This window comes from Diplotaxodon limnothrissa, linkage group LG9, assembly GCF_057381915.1.
Source record: "Diplotaxodon limnothrissa isolate DT_005_m linkage group LG9, D_limnothrissa_male_GT1.1, whole genome shotgun sequence".
In the NCBI taxonomy this organism is placed as follows: Eukaryota; Metazoa; Chordata; class Actinopteri; order Cichliformes; family Cichlidae; genus Diplotaxodon; species Diplotaxodon limnothrissa.
In genome coordinates this window covers 13546066-13565619 of record NC_140604.1, presented here as the reverse complement: position 1 = coordinate 13565619, position 19554 = coordinate 13546066, and the positions used below count along the sequence as shown (strand labels likewise).

Below are 19554 nucleotides of genomic sequence, written 5' to 3'. Positions count from 1 at the left end.
TTCATCTATGCTGATTCTTGGTCATAACCTAAATATTTTCATATGCCTCCTTCTGGACCTTTGATTTTTGGTTGTGCAACACAAAGAATAAGAGATGAGTCTCAGTCACAGAGGCAGCTTTGATTTGTTTGTCAAAAACTGCTGATAAACTTGAGTTTAGCTACTAGCTGAGCTGGTAGCTTTTCAACATGTGTTCTTCTACTGTGGAACGAAAAAATGATATTAAGCACTGAAGACAGTTTTAGATGATGTGAGAGATACTTTTTTTTCTTGTTATTTGTGTTTACATATGATTGATTTGTTTTATGCAGTTTAACATAAATGTAAATGTCTGAAACTGACATCCTGCACAGTGTTTACAGCTACTAACTATTTTCAGTCCTGAATGGGCTGAGATGAGGGACCGTTTAATTTAAGTGCAGCAGACATCATTTCAAACTTCAGAGATGATCAAGTTTGCAGCTGTTGTTTGAGTCATCTGGCATTTAATAAACACAGAGGGGAGACCGTCAAGCTGCTGGAAGAACCACGCAGAACATCTTAAGGTGGATTTGTACTGTATTGTAGTAAAAATACACTGTCACCAGGACAGGATCTCACCTGCTGTGTCTCGGAGGGCAGCTAAAAATAAAAGGTGGGTGAGAGAAAGACCTGAGGAGTGTAGAGGAATTTCTTTTATTCATGTATTATTTTACTGTATAATGCCTTGGTGCCACTGGGTTTTAGTATGGCTCAATGTCTCACACATTCATGCCATTGAACAGCCGGGTGATTGTTGGTGGAAGCAGACAACTTCACAGGAAGAGTCTTTTGTCTCTTCAACGACTGTGAGAGGTAGCAAGGGAGTGTGAACCTTTCTTTGGGGGAAAGGCCGATGGTCTGAAGCAGCTATGTCCTGCTTTTTGTTCCTGTAGGGGGTATTTAACCCAGGGCCATGCTGGGCTCAGGGAGCGACACTGCTGACTGTCTGCCCCAGCGATGGCTTCTCTCACCAAGCTTGGCTTTTTGATCTTTTTTTGATTAAAGGATGTTAGCTACAATCCACCGTTTGTCTGCAGGCTTTATTAAATGGAAACTTCCACAACAGGAGCAGCAACTAGTAACTCGTAGGTTCTTGTGTCTTTTCAAATGCTGCCATCTCGAAAATGAATGTTTTGTGTGTATGTGTGTGTGTATATAATGCATAAGAAACTTCACTAAATAAACAACTTGACTAAAATATATTAAGAACAATTTTTTTCAGTCCATGTTTAGTAGCTGAAGATGGTTTCTGCAGTTCCTGCAGGAAGCAACATCTGCACATTTGTTCTCTAAAAGACGAACACAGTAACACACACAAAGACAGACTTACTCCAAAATGTAGTTTATTGGACCAAGGGAGGAACTACAGCAGTTTAGAACAATTAAAAACAATTAATTTAGAGAAATTTAGGACCTCATGTAGGTTACAGGCTTCCTATCAGTGGCCTTTACTTTTTTGAACACCACTGATTATATTAGAACCTTCTTATACTAACACAGCTGTGATGAAGATTAGTTAAGATTTTTCAAACTGTAAGAGATAACCATAGATCTTTAACTTTTTTTAAAGCTTGTCCGACCAAAGTTATTCAAACATCTAGGTGAAGGCAGGTTAAATTAGATGAGCTTTGTTACTTCCTAGTGGATAAGAAGAGGTGAGTGAGGCATTACTGACTTCCGCAAAGACTAAACTTCATTCTCTAAACCAAATTCTCAGTGGCCTAAACTTAGTAGTTGAATAAAATCTTCTTTTGTCCAAACCTTAAACACTGTTCAGGGTCTTAGGCACAAATTGCAAAACTCATAAACTCGTTTTTTCAAAACCTTAAACACATGCTCAGTCAATAAACACAGTTAACACTTGTATAACAGCTGTCATCTTTTACACACAACAACGCACAGTTGAACACACCTGTTTCTAATGATTTAATCAGACCAACTGAACAGGATAAAATTCCATTTGAGGGGGGAGGACGACCAAGAGAAGTCATTACTGATGAAATTCAGGCAACTATTGCACACCATGTCCTTGTTCATGGAATGACAACGAGGGAAGCAGGATAAGGAGTCCAACCCAACCCTACTGTTACTGTAGGCTAGTAGTTGCAGTTGCAACTCTTGCAATATGACAATATGAGGCATGCTTTTAGAAAATGTGTGTAAACAATTGGGAAAAACTGTAATTGCAATGATCTCTTCACAGTTATGTGGTTTACATCTAAGAAAACAAAGAAACCAGGAAACCTCTCGGTTCAGTCGGCGTGGGCACGAAGGCGGAAACATTCCTGCATACTTGCGTAGCGAGAGTTACATGTTTCTTAGAAAACTAGGTGGCAAACATCAGGCAGCAGTTCTTGTTGTACAACCAGCGCTACAGTTTTTCTTTACATGTCTTTCTTTACATCGTTTCTCATAATGCTTTCATTTCATTATTTCCGTGTTCTCTGGCTCCTCCTGGAGTGTGGGATCAGGCTATGTAGACAGTAATTATGGTCTTAGTACTAATTAGCATTTTAAGCCAAAAATAAGTAAAATTAAATGTGACACAGTTCTGTTGTAATTAATTACCATCCTCCCTTCTTTGATAGAGCTATTTGGACTGAATGCTATTCAGAGGTATTTAATACAGTTAGACACAACAACAACAACAACAACAACAACAATAATGATTGTTGTTGTTTTTCTTCAGCTAATTTATTATAGCTGAAATGTAAAGTTTAGTGGTTCAAATTAAAACCATGTATTTATGGAGCTGAACAGGGTAAATCCACTGATGTTCTGAAGATCTCCACGGGAGAAATGTTGGTTTCGTATGAGCACAGCATTTCAGTTGACATCAGATTTCTGTGATGCTTCAAAATAGAAAAGTATGAAAAGCATTTAAATGGATTATTCTTCTTCACTACTTACTGGTTTATTTTCTTTAGTTTTAGTTCATTTTTAAAAATTAATAATGTCTAACAATAAATCGCTGTTACCTTTTTCTCCAGCAGGGGGTGCTGAAGTGACACTTTTTTACACATTGAGAAAAATAATCTTACAGTACAACATGACAACTAAATCATGACCTGAATATTTTCCATAAAAGAGTAAAACAACCTCAGAGGGAATTCTCTTCCTCCTGTATCACACCTGCAGAAATGACCTTGCTTAGTAGACAGCTTTACAGCACTGCAGTCAGACAAGGAGAATCTAACACAGGATTTTTATCCTTTTTTTTTTTTTTTTTTTTTTTTAAAGGATTTTTATCCTACAGGTTAGACATTATACTGAGTCAGTAACGTGCTCCACATTATACCAAAAAGGGCATTTCTATAGCTTTACCTCTTCAGCACCTGGTCAAGAGAACCCAGGCCAAGGCTAACAGCAACGCCAATATGAATGACATTCTGCCAAACACTCACCAAGCCTTAGACAGTGTCTGTGAAATATTATAGAAATATTTCCTTTTTTGTGGTTCTTTTTATTCTTATTCACCCAACCATTTTTTGGGCAGCCGACCTCTTTGAACAGTTTAATTACATGAACACTGTGAGCAGTTGTTGATTAACTTTCCATTAGTATGTCACAAAAATGTATTTAGATGAAGGGTGTGTTGTTTTTCACAGTGAACACGCTACGCTGGCGTAAGCAACAGAACCAGCTGGGTCAGATTTCACCATCACTGTTCACTCTGTTTGAACACTCAGGTAGCGTAGCATGAAAATGAGCAGGATGCTGGCTGGGATCAAATGTGTCGTGTTTTTGATGGTCCTGATTTTCCAGTGGACTCATGCAAGAGGAGGTGAGTGAGATGTTCTCTACACCTATTACGTTATTTTAGTATAAATGCAAATCAATGTCATGTTGTTTAGAAAGCCAAATAAAGGAGGAAATGTAATAAAGACAGAGACTCTGAGTCAAACTTAAAAGCTCCCAGGGCAAAACTCTCAGATGTAAATCTCAGAAAGGTGTGTAGACAAACCATGTTCTTTCTCTTTATTATTTATCGTCATTATTCAGTGAAGCAGGACTATGGTTTAAACAATGTTTGACTGCACAATAGTGAGTTTGTTCAAAGTGTCAGCAGTAAGGATTTCATTAAACATACACAAAGGCAAAATATATAATTATCAAACCCTCAGTGTAACTGTGTGAAGTTTATAGTTAAAGGAAAAGTGTAATATAAATAACAAGGTACAAAAACAATTTCAAGTCAGGTTAAATGTCCCTTGAAACTGTGACTGTAACATATGAACATATGTTTATTAATTAACAGCAAAAAGAAAAGTAGCAGGGCCTGGTCTGTGGATTTATGTATATATATCTATATAGATATATAGAAATATAGAAATATATATAGATATATATATATAATGCCATTTAATAAAACATGTTTACTGCACGTTTCTTACTTGCTATTTCTCATTGAAAAAAAATGCCCAAACTTCCAGGAAATGTAATTATTGGAAACGGACTGAATAACACTGAAAACATTCAGTGTGTGGGAGTGGAGGCGGGAATTTCACAAACTATACTCGTAGTATACAAACTATGAGATCTATAAAATGGGAAGGTGGTTTAAACTGTGTTTGGATGTAGGCAGTGAGTTTGTGCTCACTGACAGGTCACTGAAACATATTGGCTGAAGGAGAACCCAAATGTTGGACTTTTACAATGGAGAAAGTGTGGTTTTTCCCAATTCCCCATGCCGTGATTCCTCTCTGTGATGCGTGGTAATGTTTAGTCCTCCTCGATGCATGTGTTTAACAGTGTGCTGCTCCCTCCACACGTTTCCGTAATCACCCTGAAAACAAGAGATGCCATAATGAGTACCGTCCTATCCACCGGCCGACAAAACACATTAACCATTCCAATGCGACTCTATGAGCTGAGCACTAACTGAATTCCAAGTTTAACAATCCCACACTGACTGCTGCTCCACTGCTCTCTTAAGTAGAGATCCTTGATTAAGCAGATCAGCAACAAGTGAGTGATTATCCCAGGTGTGGGTGGCTCCAAGGCAGGGACTCTCCAGGCCTGGTGGGGCAGCAAAATTGACACAACAACACACGGTGAAACGAGTGACCAGGGGCAGATCACACCACAAACAACCATAAAGGATTAAGAAAGATGAATAAAACTCTTAATATTCATTAAACTCAAAAATAACACGTGATCTCTGGGTCACCCAGGCCCATGACATATTCTTTAAGTAATCCAGAGTGTAAAGAGCAGGAAATAGAGTTTGTAGTACAGCCAGCTGTCAGTGTTTGAGATTTTAAACCTATGAACACAAAAGCAACAAAACATATTTTATTTTGTCGCCTGTGTTATTATCTCATAGCTTTTTTTCTGTTTCCTTTCCTGGATTAATCTAAATGATTTAATTTATTATAATGTTAAAGGCTGGAAAACATGCACATATGACCAATTTATGTTTTTCTAAATTATGTTGAATAAAGACCGAGGGTGCAAAACTAGGACTGGAGTTTTAAAACATCTAAACTCTATAGATAATCAACAGTAGCTAGAACCCGCATAATGCAATAAAACTTGATTTAACATTACAAAAATAATAAGACCTGCAGCAGGGATTAAAATTCACCCTACAAAGAATCTCAGCTTTAAACTTGAAAATAAATGGAAACCTAAACAGGAACTCAAATATACTAACACAAAACTGCAGATTCATGACAATGTGAAACAGTATGTGTTTCACTTTACTTATACTTCAATACTCAATAAATACTAGAAAACTGGAAATGTTTACGTTTTCAGCCTAATCCAATCTTTTACAGTGGCATGTTCTCACAAACATAAAAAACTTGATGAATAAATGAAATAACTTAGCTAAGGGTCAAATAAAGCAAGATACAGTATATATTTATCAAAAACAGTTGTCATGCCTGTTTTGAAAATTGTGTCATTAATGTTTTTAAGTTCTCTGCACAGCACAGAAAAAGATGAAATTTGATGAATATCAGGAAATCATTTAATCAAAGTCGCCACACCGGTGCTGCATATTTGGGTTAAATTTTCCTGAACTGGAGCAGAAAAATGTTAAAAGGCTTTATTAAGAGAGAAAAGTTTGTAATTCTGCAACATCAGAGGGCTAAACGCTGATGATGTGTCTCTACCTGTTGTTGCAGATACTGAAGTGTCCTGCATTTTCATGGAAAGCTGCATGTTACGGTGCAGCTATAGTGGCAGAGATGTAGTCATCAACTGGACTCATGTATCAGCAGGAGACCTTAATGTCCACTCATTCTACAATAACCAAGACCAGCTCAAACTCCAGAATGAGCGCTTCAGAGGCAGGACGTCACTGTTCAACGACCAGATCTCCGCAGGAAATGCCTCACTGCAGCTGACAAAGGTGGAGGTTCAGGATGAAGGAAGATACAAGTGCTACACCAGCACTGACGGAAGAAACCAAGAATCATTTATTAACCTAAAGATAAAGGGTAAAAAAAACAACTTCGTTTCGTTTCGTTTCGTTTTGAGAGATGCAGGTGTGGAACCAGGTCTCTGCCCCAAAGGGCGAACACAAGAGAAACAGACCCAAGATGGAAAAACACTGAACACTTGAATCATGACAGCACCCTCCCCTCAAAGATCACTTCCTGCTTGCAGAGCCGACTGTGAACCCAGGAGCTTTCCTCTGGGACATTGGACTCGAGGGGACAAGTTTCACCTTCAAGACACAAAATGGGATGGATGAGCACTGATTGTGGTAGCTTGAGCCTCATTGCAGAGGGGCTGATGACAGTCTTGACTTCAAAAAGTCCAATAGAATGAGGAGTGAGCGAGACAATGATTTGAATGAATATTTTTTGCAGTATGCCAGGATCATACTTGGGAGCATGTATCTGGAAGCAGTCAGCATAGTGATGTTGCCGCACTTACTGGTTTCAGGTCCATCAACTGTGTCACATGTGATGCTGGACTCTATTCTTAAGAGAGAGGTTGGAGCCAAATGACTTTTTCTGATTCTTTCAGGTTCAAGTAATTCAGGAGCTATTTTAGGAGGAGTGATTGCAGCCATCGTGATTACAGGAGTAGTAGCAGCAGTAGGCTTCATGCTTTATAAACGCAGAAAAGGTAAATGACTTTTTCCCTTCACTTTGCAGTTCAATTTGTTTATGTTTTTTCTACTGAGTATGATTTTTTGTCCGGCCCCAATCCCTCAGAGCAAGAAGAACCACAAAGTACAGACAGTGATTCTGCATATGTGAGTAAATGTTTTATGAACTACAGTATGAAAACTTGTTTGAAAACAGTGTTATGGTCTTGAAGATAAAACCAGATGTCTATAATGACTCTAATTAAACTGCTATTTTGTCAAAAATATTTTATTAGTGTGTCAGAGTGAAGCAGCGTTCAACAACATCCATGACATGAAAAACAGAGAATCAGATGAAGCACATTCAGATGGATGTGGTGTTTATTTGTTTATTTTTGAACTGAACACACTGTTTTCCATTCATAATGATGATATGTTTTCAACCTATATTTTTTTTTATCTTGTTAACAGTAACGCTGAACTTGTGCCGATGGCAAAGGGAAGGTCTACCATGAATGGTGAAACACCTGACACCACCCAAGCAGACCCCAGCAGCCCTGCTTCAGCACTGAACTCTCTAATGTGTTGACTCTGTTTAGTAAAGCACAAACATTCATAAGTGGAAAAACCTGCTAAAGACGACCTTCGAATTAGTTTCTTGGAGCCATAGAAACTCATGCATGCACTGAGGAGCAAGAACACTGAGACATTAATTTCCTTTTTTTCCCATTTTGTTCACGTCATATCCTAATGCTTGATTTTATCAAAGAAAATTTTTCATTTTACAATCATAACCTAAATATTTTGATATGCCTCCCAGCTTCATCTTGGACCCTTGAGCTTTGGGTGTGCAACAGAATAAATCTAAGGAGAAGAAATGAGCCTGACTCACCGAGGCAGCTTTGATTTGTCTGTGAAAACTGCTGATAAGTTGAGTTTAGCTACTAACTCAGGGGTCGGCAAACCGTTGCTCTGGAGCCATGTGCAGACGACCTTTCACCTTTACATTGCAGCTCCCTATTGCTTTTGAGAAATAAGTAATCATTTAAGTGTGCTGTAGACATTTGTTGTTGTTGTTGTTTTTGTAGCTCAAAATATGCGTTACAAATGCCGGTGCCAAGGTAGGTATCCCCAACAGAATTTTTTTCCCCCTGCATTAGGAGCGCACTCTGGGATGTCCAAATCTCAGACAAACACTAGCCCTTATTTATTTTTATTTTTTTTAGTGCATAAACACTTCTTATAATAACTTATTGGCCCTGAAATGTTGGTGTTACCTCTTTATACAGTAAAGTTAATGGAGAACTTTCCTACAAATAAAATACATCCTCGGTTTGTTGAAATAATCCTGTCCGATAACACGTGAGGAACAACAAATGTATAATTTTCTCTTGTAACAACAGCATGCCACAATTTTAGTTTGCTGCATGTATACTTTAAGTTCAGCTCTTTATTTCATTTGAAAAGGACTTTCAACGTAGCAGGTTCTTTATGTTTTTGTTTTGTTTTGTTTTTGTTTTTTACAGTGTTCTAAATGTTTAAAGTGTTTTTTGCTAAAATACATTTTCACAAGCAAGACATTAGCCTATTTTGTATACATAGTATAAAACTAAAAAATAATATATACAGTGTTATCTTCATTTTATATGTCAAAAACTTGCAGCTCCAGGTGTTTTCTCTGTTGTAGAAACCAGGTCCATATGGCTCTTTGGGTGTTAAAGGTTGCTGCCCCCTTGTACTAGCTGGTAGCTAACAAATATGTCTTCTACTGTGAAACGAAAAAATAATAATAAGCAATAGTTTTACGCAATGTTAGCGATACTTTAGATTGAGACCATCAGGTGGGCACATGGCTGCTTTATTTTTCTTGTTGTTTTTATCTAGATTTGTATTTTCATGTTTTATGCAGTTAAAACATAATTTATAATTCTAAAAGTATGAAACTGATGTCCAGTGTTTACAGCCAGCAACAATTTTCAGTCCTTAATCTAAATTTCAAATTCAAATTTTATTTGTCACGTACACAGTCATACACAGTACGATATGTAGTGAAATGCTTGGACAACTGCTCGTGACCTAAAGAAAACAAAAAAGGAAAAGGCTATGAATAAGATAGGAAATAAATATGAAAAATTAAAAAGGGTAAATTTAACTAGGAAGGAATAAAATATAAATTAAGGTTAAAAATGAAATAACTGTACAACACAAATTAGAATGAAGGGTAAATTTAACTGGGAAAGAATAAGATAAAATATATAAATTAAAGTTGAAAATAAAATAACTGTACAACAAAATACACAATATAGAACTATATAACTATATAACTATATAAGAATGTATGATCTTCTACTGAGACGAGGGTTAGTTTAATTTAAGTGCAGCAGACATCATATCAAACTTGAAGATGATCATGTTTGCAGCTGTTTGATTCATCTGGTATTTAATAAACTCAGAGGGGAGAACATCAAGCTGCTAGAAGAACCAAACATCTTAAGGTGGATTTATATTACATTTGGTGGATTTTTACAATAACTTTCATGAAGTACTGCTGCACTCTGTGATGAAGAGGAGTCAAATATTGAATCTTTAATGGTAACAGAGGAATCAATACACTGGCCTCAGTTATATGTGTGTATAATGTGTGAGAAATAAAAAGTAAATAAACAACTTGACTAAAATATTAAGAACAATAATTTTTTCTGTGTATATTTAGCAGCTGAAGATGGTTTCTGCAAGACGCAACATCTGTACATTTCTTCTGTAAAAGACGAACACAGTAACACACACAAACACAGAATTACTCCAAAATATAGTTGAGGGAGGAACTACTGCAGTTTAGTAGCTAGCAGGCTGACATCCACATCTATTCAAAGAATTCATAGTAAGCCTCATTTAATTGAAAACATCCAAAGTATTATCTTCATATGTTAACCTGAAATACACCGTACCCTTTTGTTTGAGACAGATGTGTTATTGTTATTTTTTTTTTCATAGGCTAAATGTTTGCAATAGCAAACATGACACACTTATGCTCATGTAAGAAGTGTGCCAACTGTTTAGTTCTACTGATGCAAATTCCTGAGTTTCTGGTGACATCCTAATCAGGGAAGAAAATCTAACCTGACACGTTGCCAACACATAAGCAGCTAAAACATTTAATCTTACTGAAAAGAGTGAAAGAGTAGCAGAGGCCATGTCTGCATGTTCATAGGACACAGAGGTCTGATTCTGGCCTGTGTGATTGTATTTCTTATTACAGGATGAACAATGGAAGGTATTCAATGACCAGTGGAGGTGAAATAAGCAGAGAACAGTTCATGGTGCTTATTGGTGAAACTTCTCAGTTCAGAGTGCGTGGGCACGGGGGCAGAAACATTCCTGCACTTACATAATGACAGCTACATGTAAGCACGCTTTCTTAGAAAACTAGGTGGCAAACATCAGGCAGCAGTACTTGTTCTACAACCAGCTGATAGAGTTCACTGTAAACCCAAAACTGCTGTCTCAACTCAGGCTGTATAGTTTTTCTTTATATGTCATCATTTAAATGCTCTTATCATTTCCCATAATGCCGAGGCTTTGAAAACTTGCAAATGACACGTTAGAGTTTTCATTTCATTCATGTGGAGCTGAAATATTCTGATGTTCTCCACTGGAGAGTCAAGATCTTACATGGAGCTCCAGACTGAGAGCGACTGATGGTTATTTTATATTTCTTCCTTTTCTGAATAAAAACATCAACAGCTGTCACCTTCTCACCAAGCTTCTTTCTGCTGGTCTTTCAGCTCATTCCAGGCTTGTGCAGGTCTACAATCTTGTCCTTGACGTCCTTTGACAGCTCTTTGTTTTTATTTATTTGATATGATGTAGATAAATGTTGTTACATTTTTTAGATATTTTTGTTAAATATTTTTAAAGGATATTTATTTAATAATTTTTAAAGTATAACACTAGTCTTTGTTGGGGGAGGGGGGGCGGGGGTTAACCCGCAAAGGACTCTAGTTGAGCTACTAATGCAAAGAATTGAAAAAATATTAGATTGTCTGGTCTCTCTGTACATCTTGTAGTTATAAACTCATTATGCAGCTCTTTTGATCTGCTCTTGAAAGATTTTTAACTCGAGTAACGTAAAGAGATGTCAATTTTAAACTTAAATCATCATTATGCAAAATCTCAAACTGATTTTCAGACATGCGTGATTCTTAGTGAAATGTTGGCATTTTTGTGATGCTTCAAAATAGAAAAGTATGAGAAACATTTAATTAGATTAGATCTTCTTTGTCATTTATTGGTTATAATTTCTTAAGTTTTAGTTCATTTTTTTAAATAAAAAATAAAGAATGTCTAACAATAAATCACTGTTACCTTTTGTTCTCCACCAGGGAGAAAGTGAAACTTTTTCACAATCTGATAAAATGATCTCTGATATTAGTCTGTGAAGGTGTTTCGAAATAATGTAAATCTTACAGTACTAAATGACAACTAAAACATGGCCTGACTATTTTCAATGAAGGAGTAAAACAATCTCAGAGGGAATCTTCTTCCTCCTGTATCACACCTGTACAAATGACCTTTTTCAGTATACAGTGTCTGCTTTAAAGCACTGCAGTCAGAAGAATCTAAAACAGGATTTTATCCTACAGGTTAGACATTATACCGAGTCAGTAACGTGCTCCACATTAAACTGAAAAAGGCATTTCTATGACTTACCTCTTCAGCACCTGGTCAGGAGAACCCAGGCCAAGACCAAGGCTAACATCACCTCCACAATATGAATGAAAATGTCTGTTTTCTGCACCATGACGTTCTGCCAAACACTCACCAAGCCTTAGACAGTATCTGTGAAATATTACAGAAATATTTCTCTTTTTGGTTCTTGTTGTTGATTAACTTTTCCTTAGTGTGTCACAAAAAGTATAGATGAAGGGTGTGACATTTTTCACAGTGAATATGCTAACCTGCTGTTAGCAACCAAACAAGCTGGGTCAGATTTCACCATCGCTGTTTACTTTTTGAACACTAACGTAGCTTGAAACATAGGAGGATCATGGCTGGGATCAAATGTGTCGTGTTTTTGATGGTCCTGATTTTCCAGTGGACTCAAGCAAGAGGAGGTGAGTGAGATGTTCTCTACACATGCTACCTTATTCCAGTATATTCCAGTATAAATCATGGATATGTGGTTTAGAAAACCAAACAACTCAGCGACTCTGAGTCAAACTTAAAAGCTCTCAGGGCAAAACTCTCAGATCTAAATCTCAGAAATTATTGGTGTGTAGAGAAACCTGTTTTTTATTTTCTTCTTTTTTTATCATCATTATTCAGTGAAGTAGGAATATGGTTTACACAATATTTGACTGTACATTAGTGAGATTTAATTAAACATACACAGAAGCAAAATAGAAATAAAAAAAATGTCACTTTAATTGTGTGAAGTTTATAATTAAAAGAAAACTGTAGTATGTATAACTGTCTCTAAGATTATAGAGTCAAACTGTGACTGTAAGATATCCTAATGAATTGTGGTTTACATGAAGTAAATCTGGTCTTAAACTTTAGAGACCTTTAAAGGATTGTAAGAAAACCTGTTAGGATGGATTCCTGCATATCGCTAAAAATAAAACCTTGGAATATTTTCTTGTTGACGAGTCTGCAAACAGCTGTCACTGTCTGAGATTTGAAATCTCTGACAACATACTTCACAGTGTTGTGTCTTCTTTCTTCAAAGATGTCTTTTTTTCATTTTCATGTTTCTTTGCATGACTTTATTTAAAATATGTTATTATGTCTCAATCTGGAGCCTTTAAAACATGCATATATGATGTATGTATCAGGTGTGTTTGTTTGTCATTAATCAAAATCATGTAAAATTAAAAAGTACTTTGTGATTCCTTTAGCTGTACATTAATCTAACAATAACACCATTAGATACTATTGTACCAGATATAACTTAAATTTGCTGTTAATACCACTGCAAATACGTTACCGTTTTCTTATTTCCTGTTGCACTAAACTCTTTCTGTAGCATCCTCTCGTGTTGGGGATGTGGTGTCTGCATCTCCGCAACTCTTTCAAAAGACCTTTTTTTAAAAAAATCTTTGCTTTAAGACGAACTGAGGGGCAGCACTAAAGCTTAGTATGATATAAATAAGAAGAAATAAGAATGATATGAATTATGAGCTAGAAAATAATCAAAATGAACACAATCAGTCCTGAGACAAGATTACCTTAACTGTTTTCATTTGACATCCTCCACAGAAAAACTCATCTCCACTTTACACTATGTATGAACACCCTAGTTGCCCTGTGGGTGGTCTTTAACCTTTCAGTCCTCTACCAGAGCATATACAGTAGTGAAAAAGTGTTTGCCCCCTTCCTGATTTGCTAGTATTTTGTGTATCACACTTACATATTTCATCAAGAAAATCTTGGTATTAGACAAAGATCCAGGAGGTCACAAAAGAACCCAGAACAACATTAAAGAACAGCAGGCGTCAGTAATCTCAGTTAATGTCAGAGTTTTTGATTCAACAATGAGAAAGAGACTGGGCAAAATAACATACACTATCTCTCAAACGTGAGCACACCCTCCTCACATTTTTGTAAATATTTTATTCTATCTTTTCATGGGATAACAATGAAGATATGACACTTTAATACAATGTAAAGTAGTCAGTGTACAGCTTGTATAACAGTGCAAATTTCTCAAAATAACTCAACATACAGCCATTAATGTCTAAACCGCTGCTAACAAAAGTGAGTACACCCCTAAGTGACCAAATTATGCCCATTTAGCTATTTTACCTCCCTGGTGTCATGTGACACGTTAGTTTACAAGGTCTCAGGTGTAAATCGGGGACAGGTGTGTTGAATTCGGTGTAATTGCTCTCACACTCTCTCAGACTGGCCACTGGAAGTTTAACCTGACACATCATAGCAAAGAATGCACTGAGGATCTGAAAAAAAGAATTGATTCTCTGCATAAAGAGGCCTAGGCTAAAAGCATGTTGCCAACACCCTGAAACTGAGCTGCGGCACAGCAGCCAAGACTGTACAGAGGTTTAACAGGACAGACTCCACTCAGGACAAACCTCATCATGGTTGATCAAAGAAGCTGAAAAAAAAGTGACTTCTAGTAAGCTGAACTTTTTTGATGTCTATCTTCTGGTTGTTTCAGATACTGAAGTGTCCTGTGTTTATATGGAGAACTGCACATTGCCATGCAGCTATGAGGGTGCTGATGTAGTCATTCACTGGCATCAGGTGTCAGCAGGAAATCTTCCCGTTCACTCATTCTTCCACAATCAAGACCAGCCAGGAAACTCGGCCCAGTGCTTCAAAGGCAGAGCATCAACCTTCAAGGACCAGATCTCCAGAGGAAACGCCTCAGTCCTGCTGACAGGAGTGAAGGTTCAGGATGAGGCCAGATACAGATGCTACACCAGCACCATCAATGGAAACATGGAGTCATTTATCAACCTAAAGGCAGATGGTATGAGACAAAAAAGATACATTTATTTAGTAATTCAGTTTTAAGTTGTTATACTTATTTGTCTATTCTGTTTTCCACTGAATAAAGTTTTACATTTGTAACTCTGTGTTATGATTAGAAAGCAAGAGTGTAAAGTTATTTACTCAGGGTTAGTGGTCAACAGTCGTATATATGTAGATAACATACCTGACCAGGAGATGTAAACCTTATTCACACACTACAAAAACTCTAAATAGCTGTGAGTATGTGAAATGTTCAAACTGAGAACAGTAAAGAGATTTCTATTCCAAAAACATGAAATGCAATATTTATTAGAGTTTGTAGCCAGTTACTAGTCTCAACATGGAAAGATGTTCTGCTTCCAATAGTTCATTAACTATATTATTTCACTATATCACTTCATTCTGTACAAATACCTGTCCCTCCCTTTTAAACTGCTATAGTCCAAATCCCTCCATAACGTTAGCAAAAGAATACAATTTTCTTTTCCTTTCTTGAAGCTCCAGTCCATAAAGTCGACGTTTACCAGGGAGAAAACGGGATCACCTGCAGGTCAGAGGGGATCTATCCAAAGCCTGAACTCACCTGGTCCACCAGCCCTCCATCCAGTCTGACTTTCAAAAACACCACCACAGTCAACCAGACTGAACAGCAGCTTTACAACATCAGCAGCTCTCTGATCCTTTCAGGCAGCGATCACGATCTGAACTTCAGCTACACCGTCAGCACTCGCAGAAACAGGAAGCGTGTAGCTTTTCTGAAAATGCGTAAGCAGTGATGAATGCAACTAATGCTTTAAGTGGAAATTTGTTATTAAACAGATTCAGGTTTTCAGTTGAAGATAATTGAAAAATGATAATTCATATGTACAGTAAATCTGCATAATTTTTAGATTGGAAAATTTCATAATGTGCTTTCATAAATATAAGTTTTGTGTGTTTTTTGTAATAATATTTCAGCGTCTCAAGATGTTCTTGAGTATGAGAACACAATCCCATGCAGTCCATCAAACTTTACACTCTCAAATCTCATTTGGAGATTCAACCACAGTCAGCTCATCCTGAATGGGACTGTCACAAACTACACAGTCTCAGAGAAATGGAAGCAGCATGTGAAGAAGCTTTCAGAGTCAGGCAGCCTCACACTACAGGACATATCTGCAGATCAGGAGGGAATCTACACATGTGAAGTCAATGATGCTGAAGAGACAACAATAAGTCTCAGATCTGTGATGATTCATAAAGGTAAGGTAGCTTTTTCTCACACTTAAATGGTTAAGATTTTACTGGACAATACAATACACTATGATACACACACACACACACACACACACACACACACACACACACACACACACACACACACACACACACACACACACACACAGAAATTCTGTTCACAATCTAGTTGCCCTGAATTTGATTGCTGCTGTTGTACTGAATTAGACTACATCCTGATGTGATGGGCAAAGGAATAAATCTTTATTTTTTTCTGGTGCATATTTCTAAAATATAGGACTCTCTTGTTGCAGTCAGGAATACGGCTCTCACTCCCATGCCTTTCTCTCTGACTTCAAATCTCTTCTAAAACTACAAAGTAAATTATTTAATAATTTTGAACAAAACCTCTGGCCCTGTCCAGAGTGTCTCACTTTACGTGGACCTATTTTTTTTCCATCAATTCATCAATTAAATTCATTTTTTCCACTTCTCTAATTCAGAGTCATGAAGAAGTTAAAACCAAAAGACATTTAAGCTGACTCTGTTTCTTTCTGTTTCAGGTACCTCAGGATCTAGTTTAAGAAGAGTCATTGTAGTCACTGTCATTATAGCAGCAGCAGTAGCCTTCATAATTTATACATACAAAAAAGGTAAACAATCTCACTTTACTTCCCTGAAATTTATTTTGAAATTCTATTGATTATGATGTTTTCTGGACTCAATTCCTCAAAGAAACAAGAACCACGACGTACAGACAAAGAAACTTATGTTTTTTTATTTGATTTGGTTTTTTATGGGACTGTTTTTGTTTTTTGTTTTTTTGTAAATCCATCCATCCTGAGAGATTGGAGCTAAATGCCTCTTTCTGTTTCTTTCAGTTTTAGAATTTTTTGCCGTTATTGTAGCAACTTTGTTTGTTGCTATTATGTTTAAACTACTAGCAGCAGTGGTCGTTAAGATGTATGGACGAGGAAGAGGTAAATCACTTTTTTTTTTCATCACTTTGCAATTCATTTTGTTCAAGTCATTTCAACTGATTATGATGTTTCCTGGACCCGATTCCTTAGAACAGTGGTTCTCAAAGTTTTTACATCAGTCCCCACATTGCAGGAATAAATATTTTCACACCCCATCAAAACCAAACAGATGGACAGAAAAGCCTAGCTGCAACTTTATTTAGATAGTAAATTCTTTCGCAATAAATCCTTCAGTAATTTTTGTTTTAAACACACAACTTTCATTTCAAATAACTATTTATAACTTTTATCACTAGACTGCTTCATTAGTCTGCACCAATTCTTTAAAAAAGCAATATAAATAAATAAATGTTCACTTAAACACGCGGCTGCAGCTTTTCAGCGGATGTGCAATTTTAATGTAACTGACACAATTTTTTTTTCCGCCGTAAAAGTGAATCCAATATTAAACATTTGTTCCGCATGACGCTTCTGCCAGGTAAAATGCCCCCCACCTGTCAGAACTCTGCGCCCCACCTGTGGGGTGCGCTACACACTTTCATAATCACTGCCCCAGAGCATCGAGAACAACGACGAAGAGACAGCAAAAAGGATACGTGAGTAAATCTTGTATGAACTACACCAAAAAATGAACTTGTTTGAAAACAGTATGATTATGAAGATGCAACCAGATGTCTATAATCAGTCTAATGTAACTGCTGTTTAGTCAAAAATGATTTAATAGTGTGTCAGAGTGAAGCATCGTTCAACAACATGTATGACAGAATATTTTATTAATTTCTAAGGAAATTATGTAAGATGAGGCAAATTCAGATTGATGTGGTGTTTATTTTGGACTGTAGAAGATTTCTCTTTGTTTGAACAACTGTATTCATTATAATTTATTTTTTAATATTATTGACAGTGCTAAACTTCAGCTAATAGGAAATGGAAGCTCTAAAACCATCCAAGCACGCCCCGGTAAACGCACTGCTTTGGTCCGGTGTGTAGTTCTGTGACTGCAGTGAAGACGTCGATCCCTCTGAACTCTGCTGAGTTTTGGCTCTCTGCTCAGTAAAGCACAAACTTTCATGAGTGAAAAACCTGCTGATGACGACCTCAAATCAGTGACTTGGAGCCATCAAAAACTGAAACGTGCACGTACCCAGGGCCGTGCAGAGATGTTTAAAGGGGCGGTGCTCAAAGTTAAAAAGGGGCATATAGAACCAGGCTGAATAACAACAACATACATTCATCTTTTTTTCGCCTGTCCGGTTTGGCTCTTTTGCCATCAGAATTATTGTCTAAAGGCAAAGAAAGACATACATTCATCAAGAATCTAATATGCAATCGCATCATACTATATCATTGTCGTCAGGTAGCAACAGTGCAGCGCAAACCTAACCTATGTTTTACCTGATGGGGTGCAATGTTGCTGCTGCTCCTGCTGTTCCTGCTGCTGATAGTGCTGGAGGGCAGAGCTGTGTTGATCTGAGACAGCACTTGGAATCATAAGGCAACAAAACTGAGAAATAAACAAGGCTCTACTTGTGACTCACTCTTTGCCTCTCTTCCTCCTTCCATCTCATCAACACTCTCCATTTGCTGTCCATCGGAGAATAAGGCACAATTTGCTATTGCATTAATCTTTTATATAATTATCCACACTTAACAACTCTTGCACTTAATTCATAATAAAGTTATAACAAAACAACGCTATAGAACCAAAACTTTCCAAATATGTTTATTATTATTTTATACTTGAATACCTCTGAAACAACTGGTACACGTATGTTACCTGTGCTCCTTGTAATCCAGCTGCTGAGGGATCCACTGCCTTTAGTAGCCTCACACAGCTCCTACTGTTTCCTCCTCATGTCCTTACCTTAATCAACTGAGGTGAATGTTAGCAAATTTACCTGCAGCAAATATTATATCAGACTCCCTTTGCAGACGATTATTTTTTGCAGCTTTTGTAACCACATGAGCTGCTGGAAGAACCTGTGTGTTTTTTGTCTTTTTTGATTGATTTTGGTTCTTGACTTTCTTGACTTTGTGTTTTGTTTTGTTTTTAAGTTGACACTGTTCATTATTTTAGACATTTTAACATCAAAATAAGTGCTCATTCTTGTGCTTGTGTTTATGTGGCATTTAGACTCTTACTGTATTCTTCATACAGTTGGGCAATATAATCAATCAAAAATGACAGTCGGATGAAAACCGTGTTTTCACTTGTCCCATAAGAATCTTGTTTGGTTAATCCACAAATCTGTGTTTGTACGAGCGAGGGCTCAAAGCAAAGAGAAGATCATGTGTTTTTGCTTTTTTTGTTGTTCTTTAACATCTTTTAAAGAGGAAAATGATTACCTAGGCTGGAAGGATATTAATGTAATTAAGTATTTTCAAGGGTGACAATAATCTTTGAGTTTGTCTTTACCTGCAAAAACTGCAAAAATAAAAAAGAACAAAGCATCAGTGACCGAGGATGGTACTTTAGGAAACTGCACAAGCAAAAAACATTAAAAAAGCAAGAACAGAAACTTGAAACATCTGGACAGGAGATTGTTTTATTGAGTGTGATCTTATTTTATTTTTAAATCAAGTTATTTTAAGAAATATAATTTTAAAATGAAATGATGTTTATACAAAATCTTGAAGATGTTTTCAGTCATCTGTGAGTCATCAACTTTCCTCTGATGTTTCAAAAAAAGAAAACCATAAAAATATTAAATGCATTATCCTTCTTGTTAACCTACAATTTATATTTTCATTAGTTTTGGTTCATTTTTTTAATTAAAATGTATCATGTCTAACAATAAA

At 36.7% G+C, this 19554-nt stretch overlaps 1 protein-coding gene across 1 annotated transcript; it reads left to right on the top strand.

The window, feature by feature from the left end:
• The first annotated feature begins 3720 nt into the window (after positions 1-3720).
• On the top strand, positions 3721-17753 carry LOC146625301 (CD276 antigen-like). The gene is made up of 8 exons (XM_085362155.1): positions 3721-3805; positions 14244-14558; positions 15059-15325; positions 15518-15802; positions 16339-16428; positions 16657-16755; positions 17234-17351; positions 17660-17753. Exons 1-8 carry the CDS (start codon positions 3721-3723, stop codon positions 17751-17753), a joined length of 1353 nt encoding a protein of 450 aa, XP_085218281.1.
• Positions 17754-19554: the final 1801 nt, after the last annotated feature.

Bases quoted from the DNA above. Each gene is read 5' to 3' on its own strand.
- LOC146625301 (XM_085362155.1), top strand. From the start codon at position 3,721: ATGAAAATGAGCAGGATGCTGGCTGGGATCAAATGTGTCGTGTTTTTG. The intron at 3,806-14,243 runs GTGAGTGAGATG...TGGTTGTTTCAG, and splicing joins GTGGACTCATGCAAGAGGAG to ATACTGAAGTGTCCTGTGTT. The intron at 15,803-16,338 runs GTAAGGTAGCTT...TTTCTGTTTCAG, and splicing joins ATCTGTGATGATTCATAAAG to GTACCTCAGGATCTAGTTTA.